This window comes from Gadus chalcogrammus, chromosome 19 (genome assembly GCF_026213295.1).
Source record: "Gadus chalcogrammus isolate NIFS_2021 chromosome 19, NIFS_Gcha_1.0, whole genome shotgun sequence".
In the NCBI taxonomy this organism is placed as follows: Eukaryota; Metazoa; Chordata; class Actinopteri; order Gadiformes; family Gadidae; genus Gadus; species Gadus chalcogrammus.
The window spans coordinates 1,536,434-1,564,361 of record NC_079430.1 but is presented as its reverse complement, the minus strand read 5'-3'; the positions used below and the strand labels follow the sequence as shown (position 1 = coordinate 1,564,361).

General features: G+C 48.0%; 1 protein-coding gene across 1 annotated transcript; it reads right to left on the bottom strand.

The window, feature by feature from the left end:
- Positions 1 to 1,186: 1,186 nt before the first annotated feature.
- Positions 1,187 to 27,840, bottom strand: LOC130372338 (anthrax toxin receptor 2-like). Its single transcript, XM_056578306.1, has 17 exons — positions 27,434 to 27,840; positions 26,693 to 26,764; positions 25,947 to 26,018; positions 25,598 to 25,679; positions 25,303 to 25,407; positions 24,876 to 24,944; positions 23,886 to 23,966; positions 23,014 to 23,074; positions 22,221 to 22,322; positions 20,694 to 20,763; positions 20,246 to 20,324; positions 3,869 to 3,964; positions 3,352 to 3,405; positions 2,805 to 2,900; positions 2,164 to 2,337; positions 1,980 to 2,060; positions 1,187 to 1,443 (listed from the first exon to the last, which is right to left on the bottom strand). Exons 1-17 carry the CDS (start codon positions 27,541 to 27,543, stop codon positions 1,405 to 1,407), a joined length of 1,443 nt encoding a protein of 480 aa, XP_056434281.1. The 5' UTR covers positions 27,544 to 27,840; the 3' UTR covers positions 1,187 to 1,404.
- Between the last annotated feature and the right edge of the window lie 88 nt (positions 27,841 to 27,928).

Genomic DNA, 27,928 nt, shown 5'->3' with positions numbered 1-27,928 from the left:
CGCCACCTTTGGGTGCAGTACCACAGATTTGGGTTCATGGGTATATAGGGGGTTATTGGTAACCATACCTGAGAATTTCAAGAGTTTTTGACTCATGGTATAGGCTGAATGTACGTATGTATGAAAGTATGACTTTTACAGAATTTGAGGAAAAAATTAAAAACCCAAAAAATGTTACAGAAACAATAGGGGCCAAGCAGCCTTTCTCCTCGGACCCCTAATAACAAAGCTAATTAGTTGACACTGACTGCTTACTGCTATACAATAATGTCAGTATTGTCTAACTGAACGCTAATGTGTACCACACTGAGCTTTATAGATGCTGTTTTCAGCAGGAGGTAAAAGTTTACTTGGAAAGGTCAATACTGTAGTAGACAAAAAATGATATTACTGTATGTGTCTCTACAGTAAATGTATTTCTTTAGCAATTTGTTGTGAATAAAAATATGTGAATGAATAACTAAACACCACCACCACCACCACCACCACAAACATCCCTACCACAACCACCAACAATAACATCACCACCAGCATCACCAGTGGTGGTTCTTATTGTGGTGCGTACAAGAAAATAATTGTTTAGAGATTAAAATGTATTGTTTGGAAAAAAATACTCTCATTCAAGAATTCATCCAAAGCGGTTGAGGAAAAATGTGAAACCAGGAACAAACCACAGAACCACAAAACAGAAAGTAGCAGAGAGTTACACACAAATGAAGCACCCTGTGTATAACCTTTAAAGTCATTTAACAACAGCACCTCAGATTTATATATTTTCCAACATTCCTCATTGACATTATCAGATAAAAAAATAAGAATTATATTTATTATTTTATACATTTTTATTTGAATTTATATTACCTTTCAAAAGGTAAACTCTAAAAAAAGAATTATTTGGGACACATGATTTTAACCAGGACCAGTCAGCAATATAGACTTTTACGCAAATAAAACCCTGAAACCCTTTGTCAATCACTTTTCTTCATATCAGTATGTAACTTCAGATTGCTACCACTGTTATTGGTAGCTGCATGTTGAACTTCATGTTTGAAACTCAAGATCAATAGCGTCTCTGAACAGATATTTACACACAACCATCGTCTATATCTGTTTGAGGAGTCAAATGTTCATTTTGAACATAGCCTTTAAAACCCTATCTATGAAGCTGTGTGTTTTTGGATGTGTGTGTGTGTGTGTGTGTGTGTGTGTGTGTGTGTGTGTGTGTGTGTGTGTGTGTGTGTGTGTGTGTGTGTGTGTGTGTGTGTGTGCGAGAGAGTGTAACCATGCCATAATTTAACCGTTCCGTCTGTCCACTCTCAGTATTTTCCACTAACAGGTTATCTTAGCCTCTCTCTCCTATTGCCCTGTAGCAGTCTCTTTCTCCTACTGTCCTGTTTGGTCTCTCTATTGATGCTGCACTCTGGTGAAGTTGATGCAGCGTCCCTGTAACAACAAACAATTGGATTCATTCATAAAACAGATATAGGTCATAACATAATGTGGACATGTTTTATGATTACTATGTGTTTGCTATGTGTTTCTAACTATATTAATATTCAGATTCACAGTCATCATACTGTGACGTGTTAAGGGGTTAGCTAGTGGGTCAGGGAGGGAGTTATGGGGGTGACTCCAAGTTTTAAGGAACTGGTTTGGTTGCCATTCATTCATTCATTTAGTAGGCATTTCTATCCCAAGCATTGACAGAAGGTTCTGATGGGTCAGGGTTTTCTTCCTCTATGATGCCTGCAAGTAGGTCATAGCATTGGGGCTTGAACCAAGAACCTTTGCACGAGAGTCTAAACTATAACCACAAAAATTATCCTTGGTACGACCGCCGGCGGTGAACACTTTATTCTACAGTAGGTTGGATAAGGGTTATGGTTCGGCTAGGACAGGGCTAGTCCAGAGGTCGTAGGGCACGGTTTGACCGGGGGGGGGGGGGGGGGGGGGGGGTCATAGGTCACGGTCAGTCATACCTGGTCCTGGGATGAGGGTCTCATGATGGCCACTCTATCATACTGTCGCCGTAACAATGCCCCCAGCGCGTCCATATGGCCCTGGGACAGAGAAGGGGAGGTTTGTGTGACCATGACCTGGGCCAACATCGAACAAGTCATCATTCAGACCCATCCCAGCCTCCACGTTGTCATCGGCACCCACCTTGATGGGAGTGTACCATCGGGACGCTACCGGGGGGATGTATTCGGGAGGTGGTCTGGGCGGGGGTTTGGGTAAGATGGGCTCGTCCACCTGGTCAGGCATGGTCACCACAGCGTTCTTAGCCTTCTCCAGGCGGGCGCCCTCCTCCGTGGAACCCTTGTCGCCCCAGCGCACCTTCACCAAGAGACACCCAGAGCCCTCTTGTTAGGATGCACTAACCTTCACACAGACACACCCAGAGCCCTAATGTTAGGATGCACTCACCTCCACAGACACACCCAGAGCCCTCAATTTAGGACACACTCACCTCCACAGACACACCCAGAGCCCTCTCGGGCACAAACACATCGATTTATGTTATTATATTATTCAGGAGGTACCATGGTTACTAATACTAATAACTAATACTTATTTACCTTACCTTACATCTTATCTTATCCAAGCTCATCTTGAAATTCCAATTTTAATACCACATATTACATCTCTCCATCAGGACATCAGTTATGTCTTCTTATGAACTCACCTTCCCTTTGAGCCCTCACCAATATGCCGATTTAAATAAAATCAGCCTATAAATTACATTTTGTCCCATTTGTTTTTCTGAGACGTGTCGTTATCAGTGAGGTCAGGTGTGGACTGACCTCCATGCGCTTGATGCCCCCGGCGCCGCGGCCGCCGTAGTATGAGGCGTCCACTTGGGGCCACCTGTGTCTGGGCAGGGCGTCGTCCTCCGGCTCCTACACACAACCAGACTGTTGACACCACTCCTGACCCGGTACAGTCTCCACAGGGAGCGCAGCCTAGGGGGTACCTGTACCCTAGGGTGACAGACCCCTAGGGATATACCCCAGGGGGTATTTTTACCCCAGGGGGTACGTTTACCCCAGGGTGTACCTGTACCCCAGTAGGTATGGGTACCCTAGGCGGTATGCGTGCCCTAGGTGGTATGTGTACCCTATCCAGTATGTGTACCCTAGGGGTACAGGTACCCCCTGGGGTAAACTTACCTGTACCTTAGCGGGTACCTGTTACCTTGGGGGAATATGTACCCTAGGGTATGCCAAGCAGATGTAAGGGGGTACTTGAATAATCTATTCAGGGGGGTACTTGAATAATCTATTATTCTTACACCAAGTAAGAATATATTATTAATAGGTAACATAGTATTATTATGAGTAGGGTACTTACGGGTGGAGGGGGAGGAGGAGGAGGGGGGCGGGCCGGAGGAGGGTCTCGGATCACCTGACACATGATCACATGACTCCATGGTCATACTGATACAAGCACTGTCTCAAGGTTGCTCTATCTGCCTCTCTGATCTATCTCTTATCTTTCTCTCTCACTCCAAACTCAGAAATGTATCGCAGCTTTGCAGGAGAAGTGCTAAATGAATGAAGTTTTTTTCAATTTTGCTGATCTAGAATTACATGGATGTACATATCAAAGTCTTCATGTTGGACTACTTAGCTAAATGCTGTCGTATGTCATGGCACTTTGCAGCAGCTTGTGTTTTTTATCACAGTTTCTAGGCAAATATAACTTAATTATACATTAGTGATATTATTTAAATTTTGGTCTGTAACTCCTTAAAGTAAACTGACATATGTTCATGTAGACTTGTAGTCCATCTGAGCTTTCTGAGTGGCTTTTCACAATGACACGCACGCACACAAGCACGCACGCACACACGCACACAAACACTCACCACGGTGCAGCAGAGCGGCCAGAACCACCAGAAGACAGCCAGTGCCGACAGAGCCAACAGAGCCAAGATTAGCCATAGAACCCAAATCCCTTTGGACTGGAGAACACACACACACACACACACACACACACACACACACACACACACACACACACACACACACACACACACACACACACACACACACACACACACACACACACACACACACACACAAGCACACAGTTAGCACACAGACACAAACAAACAAACACAATTAACAACATTAAATATCAAACATTATATCTACATTTACAGACAGAAAATCGGTAAGGTACCTTGTTTAGTCAGGTTATGAAACCATGCAAACGCACACGTTTAGATACATACACATGAGGAGTGGAAAGAGTCTAAAATAAAGCAGTAAACTACACAACACTTGTTTTGGAAAATCCTGTGATTGTAGATACATTTGCTTCATGTAATCATTGTAGATTAGAGAAGTGATTACAGGATGTGTCCAAGGTACATAATTAAATTTATTTGGTAAATGGACTGCAATTACATAGCACTTCTACCCAAAGCACTTTATAATGTTGCCTAACATTCACCCAATCATGCACACATTCACACTCCGACGACAGTGGTGTCAACCATGCAAGGCGACAGCCAGCTCGTTTGGAGCAGTTGGGGTGAGGTGCCTTGCTCAGGAACACCTTTACACTCAGCTAGGAGGAGCCGGGAATCGAACTAGCAACCTCGCGGTTACCAACTATCCATGATGAATATAAAGTAGGGTGGACAGGAAATTCTGCTAACAGGAAGTGCTGTTGGGGGGGGGGGGGGTGGGGTTGATGTGGTTTGATGTGTACTTCATTGATAGCTTAATGGGGGTCATTCACAATGATAACCCGTTCAACAACTCTGAGTTATTTATAGTTGTTAATAAAAAGCATTAAAAACCCATTTATTCAGTCTTACTAACTTACCTATTATGTCATTGTTAAAACTTTACTAAGCAATTTTTTATGCTTATTAAGGTTAATAAATCCTTTATTGAACTGCTAATTATGCATTTTGCAGGTACGGGATCTAAAGCATGAACAATGCTTATTAAGGTTAATAACTCAGCACATGTTGAGCAAGTGTGATCTGCTTTGTGCCTCATATAATATTGTAACGATCACCCAACGTTGGTGCAGCGTTGAATAAGGAGGTGGAAATGGGGCATCGATAGGGCTCGTGTGCCCCTGTGTAGCCGCATGCCATACGCCACCACTCTCTCTCCCTCTGGCCCCGCCTGAGCCAACACTGCACCCATGCCTACGCTGGCATCCGAGTCCAGAGTAAACTGCAACCCGGGGTCCGGGGGGGGGGGGGGGGGGGTGAGGATGGGGGCCTCCGTCAGGGCCTTCCGGAGGGAGTTGAAGGCTTGTTGGCACTGTGGCGTCCAGGGGAAGTCCATTTCCTTCTGCAGCAGGTGGTGCAGGGGGGTGGCTGTGCAGGAGAAACCTCGCACAAACTTCCTGTAATATGAGACCAGGCCGAGGTAGCATGGCAGAAATTCCCAGAATGAGTCCAACCCACCACCATCGTGGATTCTGGGTTCTCGTCTGCTTCAGGGGGGAGTGGAGCCCCTCTCCCCCGTCTGTGCTGTTGAGCTCCTCCATCCTTCGCTGCAACAGCATGGGACATCATGCCCGGGGTCTGTACTGTCCCATCTATATGGGCCCTTGGCCGTTTCCCTGGTCTTTGGAATGCTTGGAGCACTGTCTGAGGAAATGGCCAGGCTGTCCGCATCCCCAGCGGCCAGGGGGCGTTGTCGAGGCCATGTGGCACTTTGCGGCGAATGCATGGAGACAGCCCGTATTAGTTCAGTCATTTCAGCCACCCATGCAGGCTTTACTTGGGCTGTATCAGTGCATAAAGCAGTTCTCACCATAGGACCACTCTCTTCAGGGCTGCCTTCCATGGTCCCGCCTTCCACAATCTCCCTCTCTAGAGCCAGTTCCAGAGCCTCTTGTATGGAGCGGGGATGGGCGAGCTGGGTCTGAACGCGCAGCCCCCTGGGGGTTATGGCTTGGAGGAACTGGTCCCTGGTGAGCTCCGTCTGTATCGCTGGGGGCATGTGGGCATAAGCCCTCCTGGCTAGAGTTTCAATGTCATTAGCTACAACACGGAGGGGCTCTCCAGGCCGCCTGCGTCTGTTGGAAAGTTCAGAGCGTAGAAGACCGGGCTGTTCACAACGTCTCAGTAGAGCCCCAACAAGAGCCTCATAATTATTTCGTTCTTCTGGGCTGAGCAGTAACAGGCATGCCAGTGCGTCGTCTGTAAGGCATAACGCTAGCTGTAGCGCTTTATCATCCTCCGACCAGCCTGCAGCTTGGCTCTGTCAGGGGTCGGTGGAGCTCGTTCATGCGTCGTTAGACATGCGCCTTGCCGTCTCCCTCAAGCGGGCCTTGGTCTCTGCAGCGCGCTCAAACTCCGTCGCCAGACCCTCCGCACGGGCATAACTGTAGCTCCCCTCCTCCTCCTTAACTTTCAGCCGTGCTCCGCTCTCGTGCGCCATGTCCGTTGGCAGTACAAACAGTGGCACCTCGTGGTAGGTCCGCTAGCCGGCTAGGCTAATGGCAAACACCGGAGAAAAACCAGTCCGTCGCTTTTAACTTCTGACACCAGTGTAACGCTCACCCCCCGGGTGGTGCAGCGTTGAATAAAGAGGCGATGTCTGGCTTGCAATCCTGCTCTTTATTTGCCAAGTACAACGGTTATCTCCGGTCACTGTCGTACCTCCAGACGTAACACAGCTTAACCCCAACAAACACGTCACTTCCGGACCCTGACCCTCACCTTGTCGTCCCCCCCCCCCCCCTCTCGCGAGACAATCCCCCATTAACCTCTGCTAATAACATTACTGCATAACCCAAAACACATGTGAACATTTGCATAGCTGCTGAACGCATAATAACAGAACCACATTAACCCAGCTCGTTACAATATATCCTTTAAAGGCTTTTATTTTGAAGGTTGTTCTAAACCGGAAGTTATGTTTATGCAAGTGGATGACGGCTTGACGCATATTGTTCTGAATTCCCGTATATATTTGTCTGATTTGGTAATTCTGTCAGGCAGATAGTAATGCGCCCTTACCACTACGTGAGGTCCTTTTCCTTTTGGTAAACATTGACGCGCTGTCGCACATTATTCTGGTTCGTTCCACCACGTAACATGGAGCAAGTGTGCATGTGCGTTCTTTACCAAGTGAGTCATTCTTTGATATTTACATTGATATTTTGTATAGACATAAAGTAAGAACAGTACAGTTCACTTATATGTTAATGTTGTGTCATTAAGTTCCACCTGTTCAAGTGTTGCGCAACTTTACCGTGCATTCACGTCGCAGCCACGATTGCATTCAGATCACGACCATTACACATGCGCTCATTCGGAGCATTGTAAACCATTTATTATTTCACTGTTGTAGCCAGTTCATTTATGTACTTTTATTTGGTTGCATTTTGGTTACATTGCAGATACCACACACATTTGACATCCCTAATCCTGTATGCACCTGAATCTACATAAAGACCCTGAAACAAATCTCTGCCTAAGCTACTCCTTACAAGAGCTACTCATTACAAGGGTCCCGCTGTGGATCGAGCAATCCACCCTTATCTCAGATAACATTAAATCCTTCAATTACCAACATTGGTCCTTCGAACCGAAAAGCTTCACCCACAGCGACAAAATGGCAGAAACGGAGGGAGAAGCAGCCCCAGATGGGGTCAAGGCAGGACAAGAAAGGAGAAGACAGCTCCCATTACAAATTCAAGCATATGAAGTGACTCTCCCCAAATCATTGGTATGGTATGGACCTACTGCACTCCCTCAGCACCTGCAGCAGCCTTCACATCAGTACCTGCAACAGCCTCCTCCTGCGGTGCCGGCACAGAATATATACCGACACGCTCCAGTGGTGCTTCCACAGCCAGGGTATCAGCATCTTGTTGTGACCGCACCGCATATGTATCAGTTTCCACGTCAGTGGCTCAGCCAACCTACTACACGCCACCAGCGGAACCTGTCCAGCAAAGGCATTACCCCCTCCAGTCTCGTCTATACTGCCTGCCCATCAGCTGCTACCCACGATGCCATCAGCTTTTCAGCTAATGCCTGGGATGTCCCAGCCACCTGCAGCCTATCATGAACTTCCTCGACAGCGAGAGAGAGTTCACAGATCTGAAATGGCTCTGGACTATCTCTTATGCCGCGTTTCCACTGCAGGGTGCGGAACGGATCGGATCGCAAAGGTGCGGTAGGGAGGGGGCGGTATAGCCCAGCTCAGTTCCGAGGTCGCGTTTCCACTGCCGACAGTACCCTTGGTGGTAGGCCGGATGTCGATCGCCGCAGCAGCTACGTAAACATCGTAAACAACGTCTTCCTCCCCAAGAATGCAGACGAACGTCTCCACCTCCTTGTTCGCCCAAGCAAGCTTTTTACGCGACATGTTAATTGTAAAGAATAATACCTCGAGGCTACTGTTTGTTTGTTTTTATCCCCGCGTCACCTGGAAGTGACGATTCTGTCGACCAATCAACGGAGGGGGGGTGTAGCTAGAATTTCACGGGACCCTTTCAGGCGTCTGGTCTCGTTTTGGGTACCGCAACGGAGGAGTCCCGAGAATGGGGCCGGAACGGGTACGGCAAAGTCCGGGTCACGCCCACTTTTGGCGGTGGAAACGCGACCCGACCCGCACCTTTGCGATCCGATCCGTTCCGCACCCTGCAGTGGAAACGCGCCATTAAATTCCCATGCTGATTGTCCAAGCACTATAAATATAGGGTACTAATGGAACACTTGAAGCTAGACGAGGCTATACTGATAGCATAGTGATGTCGTCATTATGCTAGGGTACGGGATCTAAAGCATGAACAATGCTTATTAAGGTTAATAAGTCAGCACATGTTGAGCAAGTGTGATCTGTTTTGTGCCTCATATAATATTGTAACGATCACCCAACGTTGGTGCAGCGTTGAATAAGGAGGTGGAAATGGGGCATCGATAGGGCTCGTGTGCCCCTGTGTAGCCGCATGCCATACGCCACCACTCTCTCTCCCTCTGGCCCCGCCTGAGCCAACACTGCACCCATGCCTACGCTGGCATCCGAGTCCAGAGTAAACTGCAACCCGGGGTCCAGGGGGGGGGGGGTGAGGATGGGGGCCTCCGTCAGGGCCTTCCGGAGGGAGTTCAAGGCTTGTTGGCACTGTGGCGTCCAGGGGAAGTCCATTTCCTTCTGCAGCAGGTGGTGCAGGGGGGTGGCTGTGCAGGAGAAACCTCGCACAAACTTCCTGTAATATGAGACCAGGCCGAGGAAGCATGGCAGAAATTCCCAGAATGAGTCCAACCCACCACCATCGTGGATTCTGGGTTCTCGTCTGCTTCAGGGGGGAGTGGAGCCCCTCTCCCCCGTCTGTGCTGTTGAGCTCCTCCATCCTTCGCTGCAACAGCATGGAACACTTGAAGCTAGACGAGGCTATACTGATAGCATAGTGATGTCGTCATTACCCCCAGCCTTATATTGCAGCTATGCAGGCCCTGCAGCGGCAATATGGGCAACCACACTAGCTGGCCCACAGCAAAATTGCGGCTATCCTGAACACCCCAGATTTCAGGGCTGGCGATTCAAAGGCGTTTCAGACCTTTGCCCTCAGCGTGATCCTCCTAGTAGGTATGCTGATGTCTCTCGAAGGCCCCAACGGCACAGAACTGATGTCCACAGGTCATGCACATCGGCTTCTGAGTAAGCTCCCGAAGTACTCCAGGGACAGCTTCATCGAACACCTGCAGGTGTGGTGTAGGATCCAAACCAACAGCCTTAACATCTACAACCTATGTGACCTTTCAGAGTGGCTTAAGGTCAAAGCCGAAGCCCAACGGCTGTCGTCCAAAATGGTACAGCGCCATCACTCTGAAAAGCCATCAGCCCCCCGAAATGAGAGACTGCCTGTCCAGAGGCCGAACAACCAGCAGGTATCCATTTATCATGGCTCTGACAAGCCAAGAACCAGCAGCCAGCCCTGTAAGACAGCTCAAAAGACGTTTATGCGGCTCTGCATCTTCTGTCAAAACGTTGACCATTACCTTTCACAATGCCCTGAAATCATTAATCACACTCCTGACCAAGTGGAGAAATGGCTGACGGATGATAAGCGTTGCAGGAGGTGCGGTCGCACTAACCATGGGCCAGAAGCATGCACGTTGAAGAAGCCCTGTGGGGAATGCAACAAGCTACATCTTGGGGTTCTGCATCGCGTTTCAAAACCAGGTCCAAGCCTTTTCTTCGTCAGCCCTCTGAACAGAGCGACACTCAACCACTCCAACCAAGGGAGACAAGTCCACCTGAAAGTAGTGCCTGTCCTAGTCAGGAACGGAAGAAGATCACTTAATACGTATGTGAAAAGCGAGGGTCGCATTTCCCCAGATGCTACCATTTAGCCATTTACTTTTTGCATTCACACATAGCACCACACTACAAACAACCACGCACCACAGTTTAATACACTCAATTTATTTGCAAACATGCAAGATAATTCACACATACATGTGTTTGTCAACTACCCTTCTTCCTGTCCGTCCGGCAAACTGGTCCATGGGGAACGCGTGCCGCATGGGAACCAGGGCTTTATTTTCTGTTCCGGGACAGTTCATTTGGTTTGCTAATGGCGGGGGTGGTGAGGTAGCGTTTGTACTTTGAGTGTCGTTATGGTTGGTGTGATTTATTTATCAAATACTGTGTTGTGGGTGTGTGTGTGTGTGTATATATTGGTATGCATCGTTTGATGAACATATAGTGTTGGGGCTATTGTTTTGTGGTGTTTGATAGATCATGTGATATTGATGTGTCACCTATCCCAGTGGTTTCTCCCAATCGGCCCTGATTGGTAGGCCTATTTAATGGGGAGACATGGGAGGGGAAAAAGGGAGAAGGTGTGAATGAGTGAGTGTTTGGATAGTTTTGTTTTGATTCATTAACTGGATCAGAAGAGGGCGGTAATGCACCAAGTTGTGGATGCCAACCGCGTAAAACCCCATGAAGAAGAAGAAGAAGGGAAAAAGGGGTCGGGCATTTGACATGCAACAGCTTGCAGAGAGGCTGTATTCTTTTGTGTGATCTTTTTGTACTTTTTGGGCACTGTAAATAAACCGGCACCATTTTTCCAACCTTCAACTCTCTGAGCCGACTCCTGCTTTTTGACCAACTGACTCCTTGGTTGCGTCCCTTCCCGCATGTGAGTTGGGGGTTCAATACCTCTTTCTCACAGTTGGTGGCAGCGGTGGGATTGTGGCGCCCTCCAAGAGCATGAAGAGAAGTCCAGGAAGACGGGCGCAGATACGCCAGGGGAGGTCAATCCGACATCTAACCCGGGGTATGCCGCGGCCAGAGGAGGAAGAAGATGAGGAAGCGGACGGAGCCCAGGGAGGTGTTCCAGTGGCTGATGATGCCGCAGAGGACACCGGGAGGATGAACATGGCATCCCTCTACAGCCTCCTTCAGAAGACTCTCCGGAGCCAAGAGCGTGAGGCCTACAAGCAAGAGCAAAGATGGCGTAGCGTGCAGGTGCAGCTGAACAACGTCCGAGATGAGCTGTAGGGAGAGCGAGGGCGTGGCGGTGATGGACGTCGGCCAGGAAGTGATGGCGTGCGACATCCAGTGGAACCACCACCAGCAGCACCTCCGTATCCAGGCCCAGGACCAGCAGCCCCAGCAGACCTAGCAGTGCCGTCTCCAGTCGCCTGGACCAGAGCAGCCGTGCCGAAGCTGGAGGAGGGAGATGATATCGAACAGTATCTCACCACCTTCGAGAGTCTGGCAGCCGCCTATCGGTGGCCAAGAGCTGAATGGGCCGGGTACCTGGTACCTTACCTAACGGGACGGGCACGGGCTGCATACGTGGCGATGGATATCCTGGAGGCCATCTACAGGCAGCGGTTCCGTGATCCGGACGTCCGACCAGGAGACCCCGAAAGAGCTATACAACCGCCTGAAAGATAACTACAGAAAGTGGATCAAGCCAGACAAGAAGACTGTTGAGGAGATCGGAGAGCTCCTGATCCTGGAGCAGTACCTGTGTTCCCTGGCTCCTGATGTGCGTGTGTGGGTGAAGGAGCATAACCCGACTACTGGCCAGCAGGCTGCGGAGCTGGTAGAGGCGTTCCTTGCGGCACGCTCGGGTGCGAAGGCGTTCCGGTTCCAGAGCTTCAACCGATCACCAGCCGGGGGTAAGTCTGGGGGATACGGTATGGGAGTTGGTCCTAGGGGGTCTGGTCAGAGTAGGACGCCATACACACATCCTCACACAACACCTACTTCACAGCCTAGACCCCCATACAATTCACCCTCTAACTCACAGCACCCACAGCCACACAGAGCAGCGTGAATGTGGTGTGTTACTACTGTAATCACCCAGGTCACATTAGCAGAGAGTGCCCCGTCAGAAAGGCCAAAGAGAGGCTAGGCATGTGTAGTGTACCTAGACCCGGTAGTCCATCTAATGAGTGTGTGGGAAAAGTTCAGACTGTCCCTGTTACGGTCAATGGTAAAGCTACTTTCGCTCTCCTAGACACAGGCAGCAGCCAGACCTTGGTTCAGCCCCATCTGATAGACAAGTCAGAGAAGCTGGGGAAAAGGCAGATCAGGGTGTGTTGTGTGAATGGCGATGAGCATGTCTATCCGGTGGCAAAGATATGCCTTGTGGTTAAAGGGCGTACCTTTTGGCTAACGGCGGGGGTAGTTGAAGGGTTGAGCCAGCCAGTAGTATTGGGACAGGATGTCCTCATACTGTCTAAATTGGTGCAATCCACCAAGCCAGTTAGTATGGTAGCGACTAGATCACAAGGTAAGGCTAAAAGTGGAGGCTAATAAGTCACTGTTGGACATGATGCCCTTCAGTCAGGTAGAAATTAGCCCACTTGGGCATGTCAAGGCGCAAAAGAGCCGCAGACAGAGAAGGAGAGAGAAGCTGCAGGGCACAGTGCAGAGAATGGGAGATCAGTTGCCAGTTCCTGTTGTGCCACGAGAAGCTTTGTGGGAGATCCCCAGTAATATCAGTGAACTGCAGAAAGCGGATGAGTCGTTAAAAGAAACCTTCCGCAAAGTCACAGAGGTAGATGGTGAGAAGACTGGTGTAGCTGCGGCTTTAACGGGCGAGTACTACATTATCCAGGAGGGCCTATTGTACCACCAGCCCGAGGGGGGCCGCAGTGAGCAGTTGGTTGTCCCAAAGGGTCTTAGAGAGAAGGTATTAACCTTAGGCCATGATATCCCTTGGGCAGGGCATCTTGGAAATGTTAAGACTCTGGAGAGGATAGCTGCACGTTTCCACTGGCCAGGGTTATACAGTGAAGTACAAAGGTACTGTAAGTCATGTCCCACCTGTCAACTTACCAGTAGCCACAAAGTCAGACATTCCCCTCTTCATCCACTCCCAATCATTGGTTTCCCATTCCACAGAATAGCGATGGATATAGTTGGGCCCTTAGAAAGAAGGGCACAGATTCATTTTGGTAATTTGTGATTATGCTTCTCGATACCCTGAAGCCTTTCCCCTGCGCAATATCACAGCTAGCGCTATCGCACAAGCTTTACCGCAGCTGATATCTAGGGTAGGCATACCAAACGAAATCCTCACAGACCAGGGAACTGCATTCCTTTCCAAAACACTCAAACAAGTTTACGGTTTACTGGGGATAAGGGGAATAAGGACCACTCCCTACCACCCTCAAAAGGACGGGCTGGTAGAGAGGTACAACAGAACTTTAAAGAGCATGCTGAAAAAGTTTGTTGCAGCCAACGGCAAAGACTGGGACCAGTGGCTACTGTACCTCCTTTTTGCCTACAGGGAGGTGCCGCAGGCATCCACAGGGTTCTCGACCTTTGAACTGTTGTATGGGCTTCAAGTCAGGGGCCTTCTGGATTTGCTGCGGGAGGCCTGGGGGAACCCTAGGCCCACTGAGACCAACAGCATCCTTGCCTACGTCCTGAAGATGCGAGACAAGATGGAGGAGATGGCTAGCCTGGTGGAGGACAACATGCATCAGGCCCAGCAGACCCAAGCCCGGTGGTACGACCAGTCGGCGAGACAGAGGAGCTTCACGCCAGGACAGCAGGTTCTCTTGCTGTTGCCGACGACAGAGAACAAGCTTCTGGCCCGCTGGCAGGGGCCCTATCGGATTACTCGTAAGCTGGGGCCGGTGACCTACGAGCTGGAGATGCCAGGGAGGCGTAAGACCAGACAGGTCTTTCACATCAATCTCCTCAAGGAGTGGCACGAGCGGGAGTTGCCGCTCAGCCACCAGCTGATGGTGCGATCTGTGGGGGAGGATGAGGATGCTCCGGAGCAGTTCTTTCCTTCGCAGGTCCCCAACACTGAGCCCGATCTTTCTCACCTGACAGTGCAGGAGCTGCGGGCCATCATCCCGGAGGGGATGTTCTCCGAGCAGCCAGGGCGCACAGCGGTGGTGGAGCACGACATCCAGCTCAAAGACTCCAAGCCGGTGAGACAGCGGATGGACCGGATTCCTGAGCGCTTGTTGCCTGCACTCAAGGAGGAGTTGGAGGCAATGAAGCAGCTGGGGGTCGTTGAGCGGTCCTACAGTGGCTGGAGCAGCCCTGTGGTTCTCGTTCCTAAGAAGGATGCGAGCCTCCGCTTCTGCATCGACTTTAGGCAGCTGAACGCCCAGTCCAGCTTCGACGCCTATCCAATGCCGAGGTTGGAGGACCTCCTAGAGCGTCTGGGAAAGGCGCAGTTTGTCACAACGCTTGACCTCTGCAAGGGGTATTGGCAGGTGCCGTTGGCTGAGGGAGCGAAGCCATACACGGCCTTCCGTACCCCTCAAGGTCTCTACCAGTTCACGGTCATGCCTTTCGGCCTGCAGGGGTCGCCTGCGTGCTTCCAGAGGCTTATGGACCGTGTGCTGAATGGCACTGACACCTTTGCAGCGGTGTATTTGGACGACATGGTAGTTTATAGCGCCACCTGGGGGCAGCACCTCCAGCATCTGGGGGAGGTGCTGCGCCGCATCAACGAGGCTGGACTGACGCTCCAGCCAAGGAAATGTGCCCTGGCTCAGTCTGAGGTCAGGTACCTTGGGCACATTATTGGAGGAGGGTCGATTAAGCCTCAGAAGGACAAGTTGGAGGCGGTCCGGGACTGTCCACGACCCCAGACCAAGAAGGATGTACGGTCTTTTTTGGGGCTCGCTGGGTGGTACCGGAGATTCATCCCGAACTTTGCCACCCGTGCTGCACCTCTCACTGATCTGACCAGGAAGTCGGGGTCCACGAAGGTCAGGTGGGAGGAGGTGCATGAGGGGGCTTTCCAGGACCTGAAAGCAGCATTGCTCTGTGAACCCGTGTTGCAGAGTCCGGACTTTGAGAGACAGTTCACAGTACAGACAGATGCCTCTGGAGTGGGACTGGGGGCAGTTCTTCTCCAGGGGGAGGCCGAAGAGCAGAAGCTGGTGGCTTACATAAGCCGAAAACTCTTTCCCCGGGAAACCAGGTACTCCGTAGTGGAGCTTGAGTGCCTGGCAGTGAAATGGGCCCTAGAGACTTTGAAATATTACCTGATGGGCAGAGACTTTTTACTTGAGTCTGATCATAAGGCATTGCAATGGTTGGGGAAAATGAAAGATTCAAATGCACGCATAACACGATGGTATTTGTCTTTGCAGCCGTTCCAATTTCAGATTAGGTACAGGGCAGGGAAACAGAATCCCGTAGCAGACTTCCTGTCTCGTAACCCTAGTGACGAGCCTTCAGAGGGGGGAGGAAATGTGAAAAGCGAGGGTCGCATTTCCCCAGATGCTACCATTTAGCCATTTACCATTTGCATGCACACATAGCACCACACTACAAACAACCACGCACCACAGTTTAATACACTCCATTTATTTACAAACATGCTAGATAATTCACACATACATATGTTTGTCTAACTACCCTTCTTCCTGTCCGTCCGGCAAACTGGTCCATGGGGAACGCGTGCCGCATGGGAACCAGGGCTTTATTTTCTGTTCCGGGACAGTTCATTTGGTTTGCTAATGGCGGGGGTGGTGAGGTAGCGTTTGTACTTTGAGTGTCGTTATGGTTGGTGTGATTTATTTATCAAAGACTGTGTCGTGGGTGTGTGTGTGTGTATATATTGGTATGCATCGTTTGATGAACATATAGTGTTGGGGCTTTTGTTTTGTGGTGTTTGATAGATCATGTGATATTGATGTGTCACCTATCCCAGTGGTTTCTCCCAATCGGCCCTGATTGGTAGGCCTATTTAATGGGGAGACATGGGAGGGGAAAAAGGGGTCGGGCATTTGACATGCAACAGCTTGCCGAGAGGCTGTTGCATGACTTCCACGTGTCATCATTGGCCCAACCGGGAGAGAGACACCTCATCAGAGGTGCTTTTACAGCTAGCCGCCTAGCCCTGGCTGAACATTCGTACCCTGTGACCGCCCTGCAGAAGTGCAACCGCCATCTTAGGGGGATTCCACTCCAGCCCTTCAATAAGGCACATCCACTTCTCCTTATCGGCGCAGATTATACCCACCTTATTGCAGGCAAGGAACCTGTCAGGTTTGGCCCCAGCGGTGGACCTGTAGCAGTCCATACACAGCTCGGCTGGGCTCTCCAGGGACAAGATGGTCTCACACCCCGTCCAGTAACGAATCAACAATGTCTGTTAACATCCTTTGGGCCAATTACAGAGGATCTCTACCAACATGTGGAACATCGCTGGCAGCTCGATGTCCCCCCATTAAAATGTGAGAAGCCGATCACACGATCAAGGCACAACCAAGAAGCGGTGAACATCTTGGAATCCCGGACCAAAAGGGTCCAAGTCGGGGACACTCTTCGACATGCTTCACCACTGCTAGGCATCAAGGAACCCTCCATTGCTGAAGACCAGCGAGGACGCAGTCATGGCAAACCTCTGTAGTACAGAAAGGAAATATTGGCGAAGGACCCAGCCAATGCTCAGCTCTACAAGCTGAAATCCAGCAGCTCATTGAGGCAGGGTGCATTGTCAAGCTAAACCCAGAGGAGCCAGGGGAGTTGAGGAGCAGCATCTTCTGTAGCCTCACCACAACAAGTCCAGTACCGACCACACCTGACACTGCCCAGATTACATCTTGGGGAGACTTGGTCAAAGCAGTCCTTGCACAGGGCGGCGGCGCCTGATTCCACCTTACCTGGACCAGTCGTTTCATTGGACATAGCGGACCCTGGCCCAGTAACACCAAGCACGTTGCTCATGGGGCGGCGGGATGCCTCCCTGCCGCAAGAAACCTATGATTCCAATCTCCTTACCAAGCGGCGCTGGCGCCACAACCAAATGGTGGCTGACCACTTCTTGTCACTGTTCATTCGCCATTACATGCCAGCCCTTGAAGTGCGCCAGAAGTGCAAGAAACCTACCGAAAACCTTGCCAAGGACACGTTGGTGATGACAGCTGACCCTCAACTGCCGCACGCTCATTGGCCAGTCGGGAGGGTGGTCAAGCTGATAGCCAGTGCAGATGGCTGTATCAGATAGACAGAGGTCAAAGTGAAGGACCGGATCTACCTACGCCCTCTCGCCCGTCTGGTCCACCGACCAGGTATTCCAGATGACAAGATGCAAGAAGCAACGGTGACGAAGTCGGGAATTCAACGGGTTCTCTGCATAATAGTTACACAATTCTGGGGGCGGCTGTTCTGAATTCCCGTATGTATTTGTCTGATTTGGTAATCCTGTCAGGCAGATAGTAATGCGCCCTTACCACCAGGTGGGGTCCTTTTCCTTTGGTAAACATTGACGCTCAGTCGCACATTATACTACTTCGTTCCACCACGTAACATGGAGCAAGTGTGCATGTGCGTTCTTGACCAAGTGAGTAGTTCTTTGATATTTATATTGATATTTTGTAGATACAAAAAGTAAGAACAGTACAGTTCACTGATATGTTAATGTTGTGTCAATAAGTTCCACCTGTTCACGTGTTGCGCAACTTTCACGTCGCAGCCGCGTTTGCATTCAGATCACGGCCATTACACATGCGCTCATTCAGAGCATTGTAAATCATTTATTATTTCATTGTTGTAGCCAGTTCATTTATGTACTTATATTTGGTTGCATTTTTGTTACATTGCAGATACCACGCACATTTGACATCCCTAATCCTGTATGCACCTGAATCTACATAAAGACCCTGAAACCAATCTCTGCCTACGCTACTCCTTACAAGAGTCCCGCTGTGGATCGAGCAATCCACCCTTATCTCAGATAACATTACATCCTTCAATTATCAACACATATGGTGCTTGAGTGTTTGACGAACGTTTGGAGAACATGTCGGAATCGTTAGTACGAGCATAGATATATATAGAACACATATCTATGGGCACGAGCACCCCAGACCAACAACTGACAGACAAAAGACAGGAAGAAGCAAAGAAAACATGGATAAGAGGAAGAGGTCCGAACTGGAGGATGACTCTCTGGTAAGTTTAAGAATGTGATGCTATGGTAACGGTAGCTGGTTCTAGCTAGCTAGCTGTTTGCTAGCAAAAAATGTTGGCTTACATTACTTTCTTTCAGAGGCTTTGGCGTTCTACATTTGAGCTAACTTTTAGCTTATGCTATCATATGAAACTAGGTAACCAAACGTATCTAATTCTAACTGTTGTGTCATGAATCCATGTCTAAATGGCTTAATATTGTAACCTGTCTACTTGTGGTTAATGTTCTTTGTGTTTCTTTACAGTAACAAGAAAGATCAGCCAGAAGAATCTCAACTATCCCCTTAAGGCTGGTTCAGACTACACGGGGTAGAGCTACCTCATCCCTCTGTTCTCATATGTGTTCATTTGTATATGTGATGTGTAAATGATAGCTTAATGGGACACCTCTCTCACACGTACGATTACAAACAGGCAATTTACCCCTACAGAGCTGCATGTCCCTAAGAAGATGTGTTCCTGATCCCCCTTTTTTGCATGAGTGCAAGTACACTAGTCTACACTTTGATCAATAACCACAGGCACATGACCTGCTGAACAAAACTGATCAGTTGATTTTCAGTGAAATTGTCATATTCTTCAAAACTTTTAAACATTCTTTCATCATGTGAGCTATTACAATCAAAATTATCCATTCAATGACCTCAATCTGTCAGTCATACAAGTATATTCCAAACATATATATGACATCATGGAATGTGTGTGGTGTCTGCTGTGTTTTCAAATGACCTCCCAGGTAAAATATTAATGCAAGAGGAATCCAAATATTCTAGAAATGAATCAAAGCCTGGCAGCATATATACAGTGTATAGAGCTGGCCCACGTAACCTGTTTATGAACACATAAAGAACTTCACAGCCTTGAACAGCAACGACATGCTGGTGGAGGAGGTGGAGGAGTGTGTGGTGGTGCTTTGGGGTTGGTGGTTGTTTAGAGGAAGACAAAATAGAAGAAGAGGGGTTCACAGAAAATGGAGGTGAAAATAGAGGCTTTCCAGTAAATGGAAAACAGTTTTGTCAAGTTAATGTAATGTAAAAATAATAAATGTACCTTATAGTGCTGCCACGATTAGTCGACTTAGTCTACGTAATCGACCATGAAAATATGTAAACGGCAATTTTATAGTCAACTAGTTGTTTTACTATTGACCGCCTATTTATTTTTGTTCAGATGGCAATGGGCTGCAGCTCAATTGCATTTAAAGCTACAGACACCATAAATAGCACATTCTGAAAGGGACTGAAACAGAGGGGAATAGCAGTAGTCAATATTTTTTTTCCTAAAACTATTTCCAGCAAACAGCTTCAAAAACGTGTTTTCTGGAACTCATATACTATGTTTACTTATCGGTGAGCTAGTCTGTACTATTAACTCTTGAGAAGTACAATGACTGTCTTTGGATGTAAAACAGGCCACTTAGACTGGAAGTAATGTTCCGCCATGCACGCAAGTGTAAACGCAAGCAGCATAGCTGCGTGCCTGCCTGCTTTCAGCGCGATTCATTATCAACAACACATTTAAGTTATTTTATGTTTCAGCCCTTCAGTTTAGTGAAAAATAAAAATGAAATGGACAGAATGAAATAACAAACACTTGATTAGACTAATCAAAAAATTTGGTGAAAGATCAGTTGTTAGAAAATTAGTAGTTAGTTTCAGCAAAGCACTAGTACAGAATACAAACGCATATACATAGAGAATTGACCGTTGAAGTCTGGGTCTACAAAGCTAAGTTTGATGTAGAAATGCAATCAGTTCGATAAATAAGTGTCTTGCTTGGTATTCTTACTTTGATATAAATAAATTAGAATGTGTTGTTACTAGTTGTGCGTTACTTACACATGCGGTTGCGTGGATGATGAAGGGACTGGTGATGTAGGATTCTCCGTCGTTTAGGCTGATCAATACTTCCATAGATCTGTTAATATGAATACATTAGGCTGATCAATACATCTATAAATCTGTTAATATTTATAAATCAGGCTGATCAATACATCTAAAGATCTGTTTATAGTAGGTAAATACATTAGGCTGATCAATACATCAGTAAATGATGCAAGATGAAGGTTTTTTGAAGTACTGGGTACAAAGCCATCCCAGAACAACAACTGATCTGCTAATAGACCCCCGCAGAACACCCAGGCTGTTTATACACAGCCCTTATCACACTCCCCCCATTATGAGTGTGTGTGTGTGTGTGTGTGTGTGTGTGTGTGTGTGTGTGTGTGTGTGTGTGTGTGTGTGTGTGTGTGTGTGTGTCTGCGTGCGTGCGTGTGCGCATACGTACTCGCTAAGCTCCTGCAGTCCGGGAGCTTCACACAGTAAATGGTCACCATTGGCGATCATATTTACCCTCTCTTTGAGAGAGAGAGAGAGAGAGAGAGAGAGAGAGAGAGAGAGAGAGAGAGAGAAAACAACATGTCTTAAACATGGATGAGATTGAGCATTAGGAACACATTCTGATTCTCCTACTGATTCTTCTAGTAGGTTCTGTGTTTGCTGAATAGTTTCAACTTAAATGTTTGACCATTCAGATGGTGCATCTGAGGAAAGCAGATTAATAACATATTTTGTAAACAAGAAACATTGGACTGAGTGACCGGGACTTCCGGTCCTCTCCCGCCAAATTAGACCAATCACATCGCAGGCCCTCCAGCAGCCGCACCCCGCCTCATAATGACTACTTTGTTCTCTCTCAGAACACAAGCTGCTGTCTGGCGGCTGGCTGCAGTTTATTTTGGTCTAAAATGAGCCTCATTCTCCACTGGACCAGAGATACCTACTGTACACACGACGTAACATTACAGTAGAGACCAGAGATACCTATTGTACACATGACCGTAACATTACAGTAGAGACAAGAGAAATGTACTGCACACATGACCGTAACATTACAGTTAGACCAGAGAGACCTATTGTACACATTACCGTAACATTAGATTAGAGACCAGAGAGACCTATTGTACACATTACCATAACATTAGACTAGAGACCAGAGAGACCTATTGTACACATTACCGTAACATTAGACTAGAGACCAGAGAGACCTATTGTACACATTACCGTAACATAACAGTTAGACCAGAGAGACCTATTGTACACATTACCGTAACATTAGATTAGAGACCAGAGAGACCTACTGCACACTTGAACGTAACATTACAGTAGAGACCAGAGAAATGTACTGTACACTTGAACGTAACATTACAGTTAGACCAGAGAGACCTACTGTACACATGACCATTTGATTACAGTTGGATCAGAGAGACCTACTGTACACATGACCGTAACATTACTACACATAATTAGTAGTGCAAGGCTCCAGAACAGCTACTGGCTTTAAGATGTGCAGTCATTGAGTTGTGTCATTCCAGTCCTGTTGGTGTACGACATCAAACTTGGGGAATGTATGTATCATATACTATTGTTGTTTGACATCACAGTTCTGGTAGCATATACATTGCACACAGTGGTGTATGACATCATACTAGGGTTGTGTATGATATTGTAGTGTCTGCACTTAATGGTGGTGTATGACATTGTGTCTGTACTTACTGGTGGTGTATGACCTCAAATGTCTGTACTTACTGGTGGTATATGACATCACGGCGTCGTTTGTGTATGACCTCACGGTGTCTGTACTTACTGGTGGTGTATGACCTCATGGTGTCTGTACTTATGGATGGTGTATGACATCAGTGTCTGTACTCACTGGTGGTGTATGACATCATAGTGTCTGTACTTACGGGTGGTGAATGACATCACAGTGTCTGTACTTACTGGTGATGTATGACCTCATGGTGTCGGTACTTACGAGGGGGGAGCTTGTTGATGGTTAGAAGGCAGAAGCGACCAGCTGCCTCAGTTCTCTTGGCTCCACTAACAACACTCCCTCTGAGCACAATGTGGAAGGACTCTGGTAGAGGGAGGGAGAGAGGGAGGGGGAGGGAGAGAGACAGAAAGAGAGAAAACCAAACAGAGAGACTATGATTACTCAACGTTAATGCAATTTCCTGTTCTCATCCACCTGTTTCTACAAGTGGATTAGACTGCGTCCTTAACAAAATCTTATTAACATGTGCTGTGTTCCAATATCCATATTATCCATAATCACTATATTTAGTTTGAGGACATGGACAAGAGTTCCAATTAAGATCGGGGCAAAAAGAAGTGTACTGAAAAGACCCGGATGGTGTACTCTAAACGGTCAAACCGTGGAGTGCGGATCGATCTGTCCATGGGATCGATGCACACTTTTCGTACTCAACGGCAGCCATCTTAGCTACGTAGCGTAAGAGGCGGAGCCAGGTTGAGCAAACGTCGGCGCATTTTCCACATAGCCTGCATTAATGGATTCATTTTGTAATTGTATAGCTTTTTATAGCTACTATGCATAAAGAGTTCACCATTCAAAGCGGGATGTTTATTGCGGGGGAGGAGCCGCGGCGGCAGTCGCGATCATGATTTCCGGTTCGTGCACCACAGAGTATTCGATTCGGAACGACACTGACATCTGAAAATCAGCGCACTTAGTGAGTGTGGATAGTATACTACGTTTAAGTGTACTCATGGAAGTATGGGTATCGGAACAGTGTACAGTGTCTCACCATTAATACACACACTGGTTGGCTCTATCCGGAAGATCTGTCTGCACGACTGGTCCAGAACCTGGTCATATACTAGAGTCATCACATCACATCCCACTTCCAAATCACATCCCACTGCCACATCACATCCCACTACCAAATCACATCTCACTACACATCACATCCCACTACCACATCACATCCCAGTACCACATCAAATACCACTACCATATAACATTCCTCTACCACATCACATCCCACTGACATATCACATCCCACTACCATATAACATCCCAGTACCAAATCACATCCCACTACACATCACATCTCACTACTACATTACATCACATCCCACTACAACATCACATCCCACTACATCACATCCCACTACAACATCACATCCCACTACATCACATCCCACTACAACATCACATCCCACTACATCGCATCCCACTACACGTCACATCCTACTACCACATCACATCACATCCCACTACACATCACATCCCACTACCACAATATATCCCAGTACCACATCACTTCCCACTACACATCACATCCCACTACCATCACATCCGACTACAACATCACATCCCACTACCCCATCACATCCCACTGCCACATCACATCCAACTACCATATCACATCCCACTACACATCACATCCCACTACCATCACATCCGACTGCAACATCACATCCCACTACCCCATCACATCCCACTGCCACATCACATCCAACTACCACATCACATCCAACTACCATATCACATCCCACTACACATCACATCCCACTACCATGTGACATCACACGCATGCAACGCACAACACTATAAATATGTGTTATATGTATATATTGGCTGGAAGACATATCCTGTGATGTAATCGCTGCTCACCGTGGAAACGACGTCTCCGAGGCCTTGGAAGCCGTTGAGAACAGGAAACACGTGATTGGGTCCGTCGGCGATCTCCACCAGCTGGGACCAACATGAACGACACGCTAGACCTCAGACAGTCAATGAACCAATGCATGTTGTCGTTCTCAAATAAATATTTTTTGTTGTAAATGGGATTGAACTCACGAGTGGAGGGATTGAGAGAGGAAGAACGAAAAATGAAAGAACCTACAAAAGAATGAATGAAACAAACTAACAAAATGTATATTTTCCTGCTGTCTCTGTAACATCTAGGATTCTACACTATAGATAACTGCATAGCATGTAGATCCCATTTAGAAAGACATAGTATAACATGAGTGCTTGGTGGTGTTTAGTTTGTGGTGCTGTTTTTCGTGGCGTCCTTGCTTAGCCAGAGAGAGAATTAATTGTTCGGGGCAGATCTGCTCCGGCTCGTGGCTCCCGCCCAGAACCTTGATCTGCTGCCTGGTGACAGGAAGCAGGAAGTAGGAGCGCACGTCTAATCAGAACACGATGGGATCATTTCCTCCACGAAGCGCTGAACCCTATTGGTCAGCTAGGAGGGGAGTCTCAGTATATCCACACGCCGTCGGTGATAGAATGGCTCCAGGACATCGTTTGACACCAAAGCATCAGCTCCGAATGAATTCACTGACGATCCTGTGCCTGCCCGAATGTATTTCCCTGGCTGTACTTCCTGTACTTGCTGCAGCAGCAGGCCGTAACCACAGCAACTAATGGGATTTTGAGGCAATTATGGGGAACTCCCAGCAGCGTTAAGGTCCATTAAAGTCGAGATTGAGGAGAGATCAGTTGCAGCTAATACTTTAGCATCCTCCCGCTAAGTGGCGCGAATATTAGCCTTACTCTACTGCTTTCTAGAAAAGTAGAGGACAAAAGAATATAATGATATTCACCCAAACAGGGGGCAACACAGTCACACACATTCCAAACAATGAAATTGAGTACCTGACTTTGGTCAAAGTTCATGACCCCCACACAGTAGACCATGGCCCCGTGACGTCTGACCTTGTCAGCCTACAACAACCACATACACAAAGTCATACTCCCTCCATGATGACCTACGTGGGAGTGAGGGGGCCTGTGAGGGTACCTCTGTAATAGTGAGCTTGTAGAGGTGTGTGCGCGTGCGCGCGTGTGTGTGTGTGTGTGTGTGTGTGTGTGTGTGTGTGTGTGTGTGTGTGTGTGTGTGTGTGTGTGTCTGTGTACCTCTCTGATAGAGCTTGTAGGAGTGTGTATGTGTGTGTGTGTGTGTGTTTAGGTGTGTACCTCTCTGATAGACCTTGTAGGTGTGTGTGTGTGTGTGTGTGTGTGTGTGTGTGTGTGTGTGTGTGTGTGTGTGTGTGTGTGTGTGTGTGTGTGTGTGTGTGTGTACCTCTTTGATAGAGAGCTCGTTGATGTAAGGTTCCAGTTTCCCGTCGGTCAGGGCGATGACCACAGAGGACGAGACGTCTGTTTTTCCTTTTATCTGCTCTTGCACCTGATCGATCAATCAATGAATCAATCAGTACCATCAACACACTGGCCATGCTTATGCCAGATGTAGATGAGGACATTTAGGGTAAGGAACAAATCTACACAAAGACGAATAGAATAATTCATGTGCCAAACAGCCAATACTATATTGGTAGTAACTTTAATGGTCAGTATAAAGGTACATGTCCTCATACTTGTTCCAGCCCGACATGCATGAAGGTCTCTCCAGCTGGTTTGATCTCACTCAGAACCTTCAGACCCTCCTCGATCTGAGACCTGCCAGGCAGAACATAATAATACGGCTATGGCCCAACCTCTGAATATGACAGTAAACCAGCAGTGATCACTAGCATTAACTACACGTACATAGTACACTGAATGGTGGTCGTAACGCCTTATGGAGAGGTGTTTAAACATGATGATGATGATGATGATGATGATGATGATATTGATGATGATGATGAGGAGCACCATTTTAGCAGGAACATGTGTAAGGAGAGACGGTGAGAACTTTGAGTGTTATGAAGAGGAGGATGGGGATACCTGTCTTCAGTCAGAGGAAGCACTACACGCGCACTGGATGAGAACACGATGAAGGACAGCCTCAGCCTGGGACTAACACACACACACACACATACACACACACACACACACACAAACACGCATGCAGGCACACACACACATAAGCACGCACGCACACACACAGACACTGGTTATTTCAGCTGAACAAAGAGTCTGTCCTTCAGTTGAATTCTTTGCAATGCATTTCGTGAGCGATGCAGACCTTGACTGTTAGTTACTGAATAAAGAAAATATTGACGATTACCGGAACGGGACTGTGTGAATAAATAGTTTGATAAAGGATATATAAGTAAAGCTCTGACGAAAAAGGAACCTCTGAGAGCAAGCACAGTATACAGTTGACATCAAGGAGCTACAAAAAAGTCTGTAAACAACACCTGGACCGAGAGAGGGTTGCTATAGGAACCAGAACACAAAGTGATAGAATGGAGAGGAGAAAGGATAGGGGAGCCGAGAGGAGAGGAGAGGAGAAGAGAAGAGAAGAGAAGAGAAGAGGAGAGGAGAGGAGAGGAGAGGAGAGGAGAGGAGAGGAGAGGAGAGGAGAGGAGAGGAGAGGGGAGGAGTGGAGAGGAGAGGAGAGGAGAGGGGAGGAGAGAGGATAGGAGGAGAGAAGAGAGGAGAGGAGGAGAGAAGAGAGGAGGAGAGAGGAGAGGAGGAGAGGAGAGGAGAGGGGAAGTGAGAGGAGAGAGGAGAGGAGAGAGGTCTACCTGGTGAATCGGTCGGTCAAGTTCTTAACGAAGCCATAAATCTCATCCCAGTGTCCAGACACACTGCCAGACCTGACAGAACACAACACAACACATCACTACAACCAGGTTCAACCACACACACTACACACACTTCCACTATTACACTCAGACTACACACTTAGTGACACTACACACACTGACACAATTACACATTTTTCACTCTTACACATTCTTTCACACTAGATAAGAACCGAGGGGGGAAATCCAGCTTCACAAGAGAGAGAGAGAGAGAGAGAGAGAGAGAGAGAGAGAGAGAGAGAGAGAGAGAGAGAGAGAGAGAGAGAGAGAGAGAGAGAGAGAGGGAAACCGTCAAGACATCAATGTTGTCACTGATTCTTGGTCCTTTATGACGAAACTGATTAAAAGCCACGACGAAATAGGTGATACAGCCTTCAAGACACAGACATCCCTCAATCTCCCCCTGGACAGGGACGCCTACATTAACATAGGGTGGGTGAAAGCTGTACGGGGAACGAAAAAGGGGAGATCTAAACAGAGCTGAACACAGCCATACAAGGACTCGCTTTCTCTATGGAGAACTTCAAACGTGCAGAGGTTGGAACGCTGGATATTAGGATATTCTGCAACGCACGCGCACTCTCTCACAAACAAACACACACGCACCCACGCTCTCCCACTCACACATCAGTCCAACACGCACGCAGTAGGACTGAACAGTGGTGAGGACCTCTAACTCACCTGTCGAGGACAAAGTACAGATCCAGCGGTTCGTCGCAGGACTTCTCCTGCGCTCCACATAACAGGATCACCAACAGTAGAAACAACGCTTTGCACAGTATCCCGTCCATAGCGTAGGAATAACACGGAGATAATATATGAACTATGCTGTTCTACCCCACAAGAGAGCTACCCGCGAATAATGACAGCGATTCATCATATCCAACGGAGATAATAAATAACGGTTTTAAAGGCAGACCGGGCTATGAACCCTGACCCCCCTCCTCCTCGGTCCAGAGGCTTAGCCAATCACAGGGCAGGACGGGGGACGCGGAGTGTTGCAGGACGTCCGGCGGGAAGCACTTGTTCGGTCCACGGAGATCCACCGCGGTCGGGGCAGGGAGTCCATGGGCAGGGCGCTGGAGAGTCAGCTGCCAATGTGGGTGTGGATTTGGAGTGGTGTGGGCATGCGCAGAGAGCTACGTGTGACCCCCCCCCCCCCCACACACACACACA

What these genes read in the sequence shown, in the direction of transcription:
- LOC130372338 (XM_056578306.1), bottom strand. Translation starts at nt 27,543, where the DNA reads ATGGACGGGATACTGTGCAAAGCGTTGTTTCTACTGTTGGTGATCCTG. An exon ending in TTGACCGACCGATTCACCAG is followed by an intron (nt 26,019 to 26,692) that starts GTAGACCTCTCT and finishes TGTGTGTGTTAG; the next exon opens with TCCCAGGCTGAGGCTGTCCT. An exon ending in CTCCTCCTCCCCCTCCACCC is followed by an intron (nt 2,901 to 3,351) that starts GTAAGTACCCTA and finishes GGTTGTGTGTAG; the next exon opens with GAGCCGGAGGACGACGCCCT.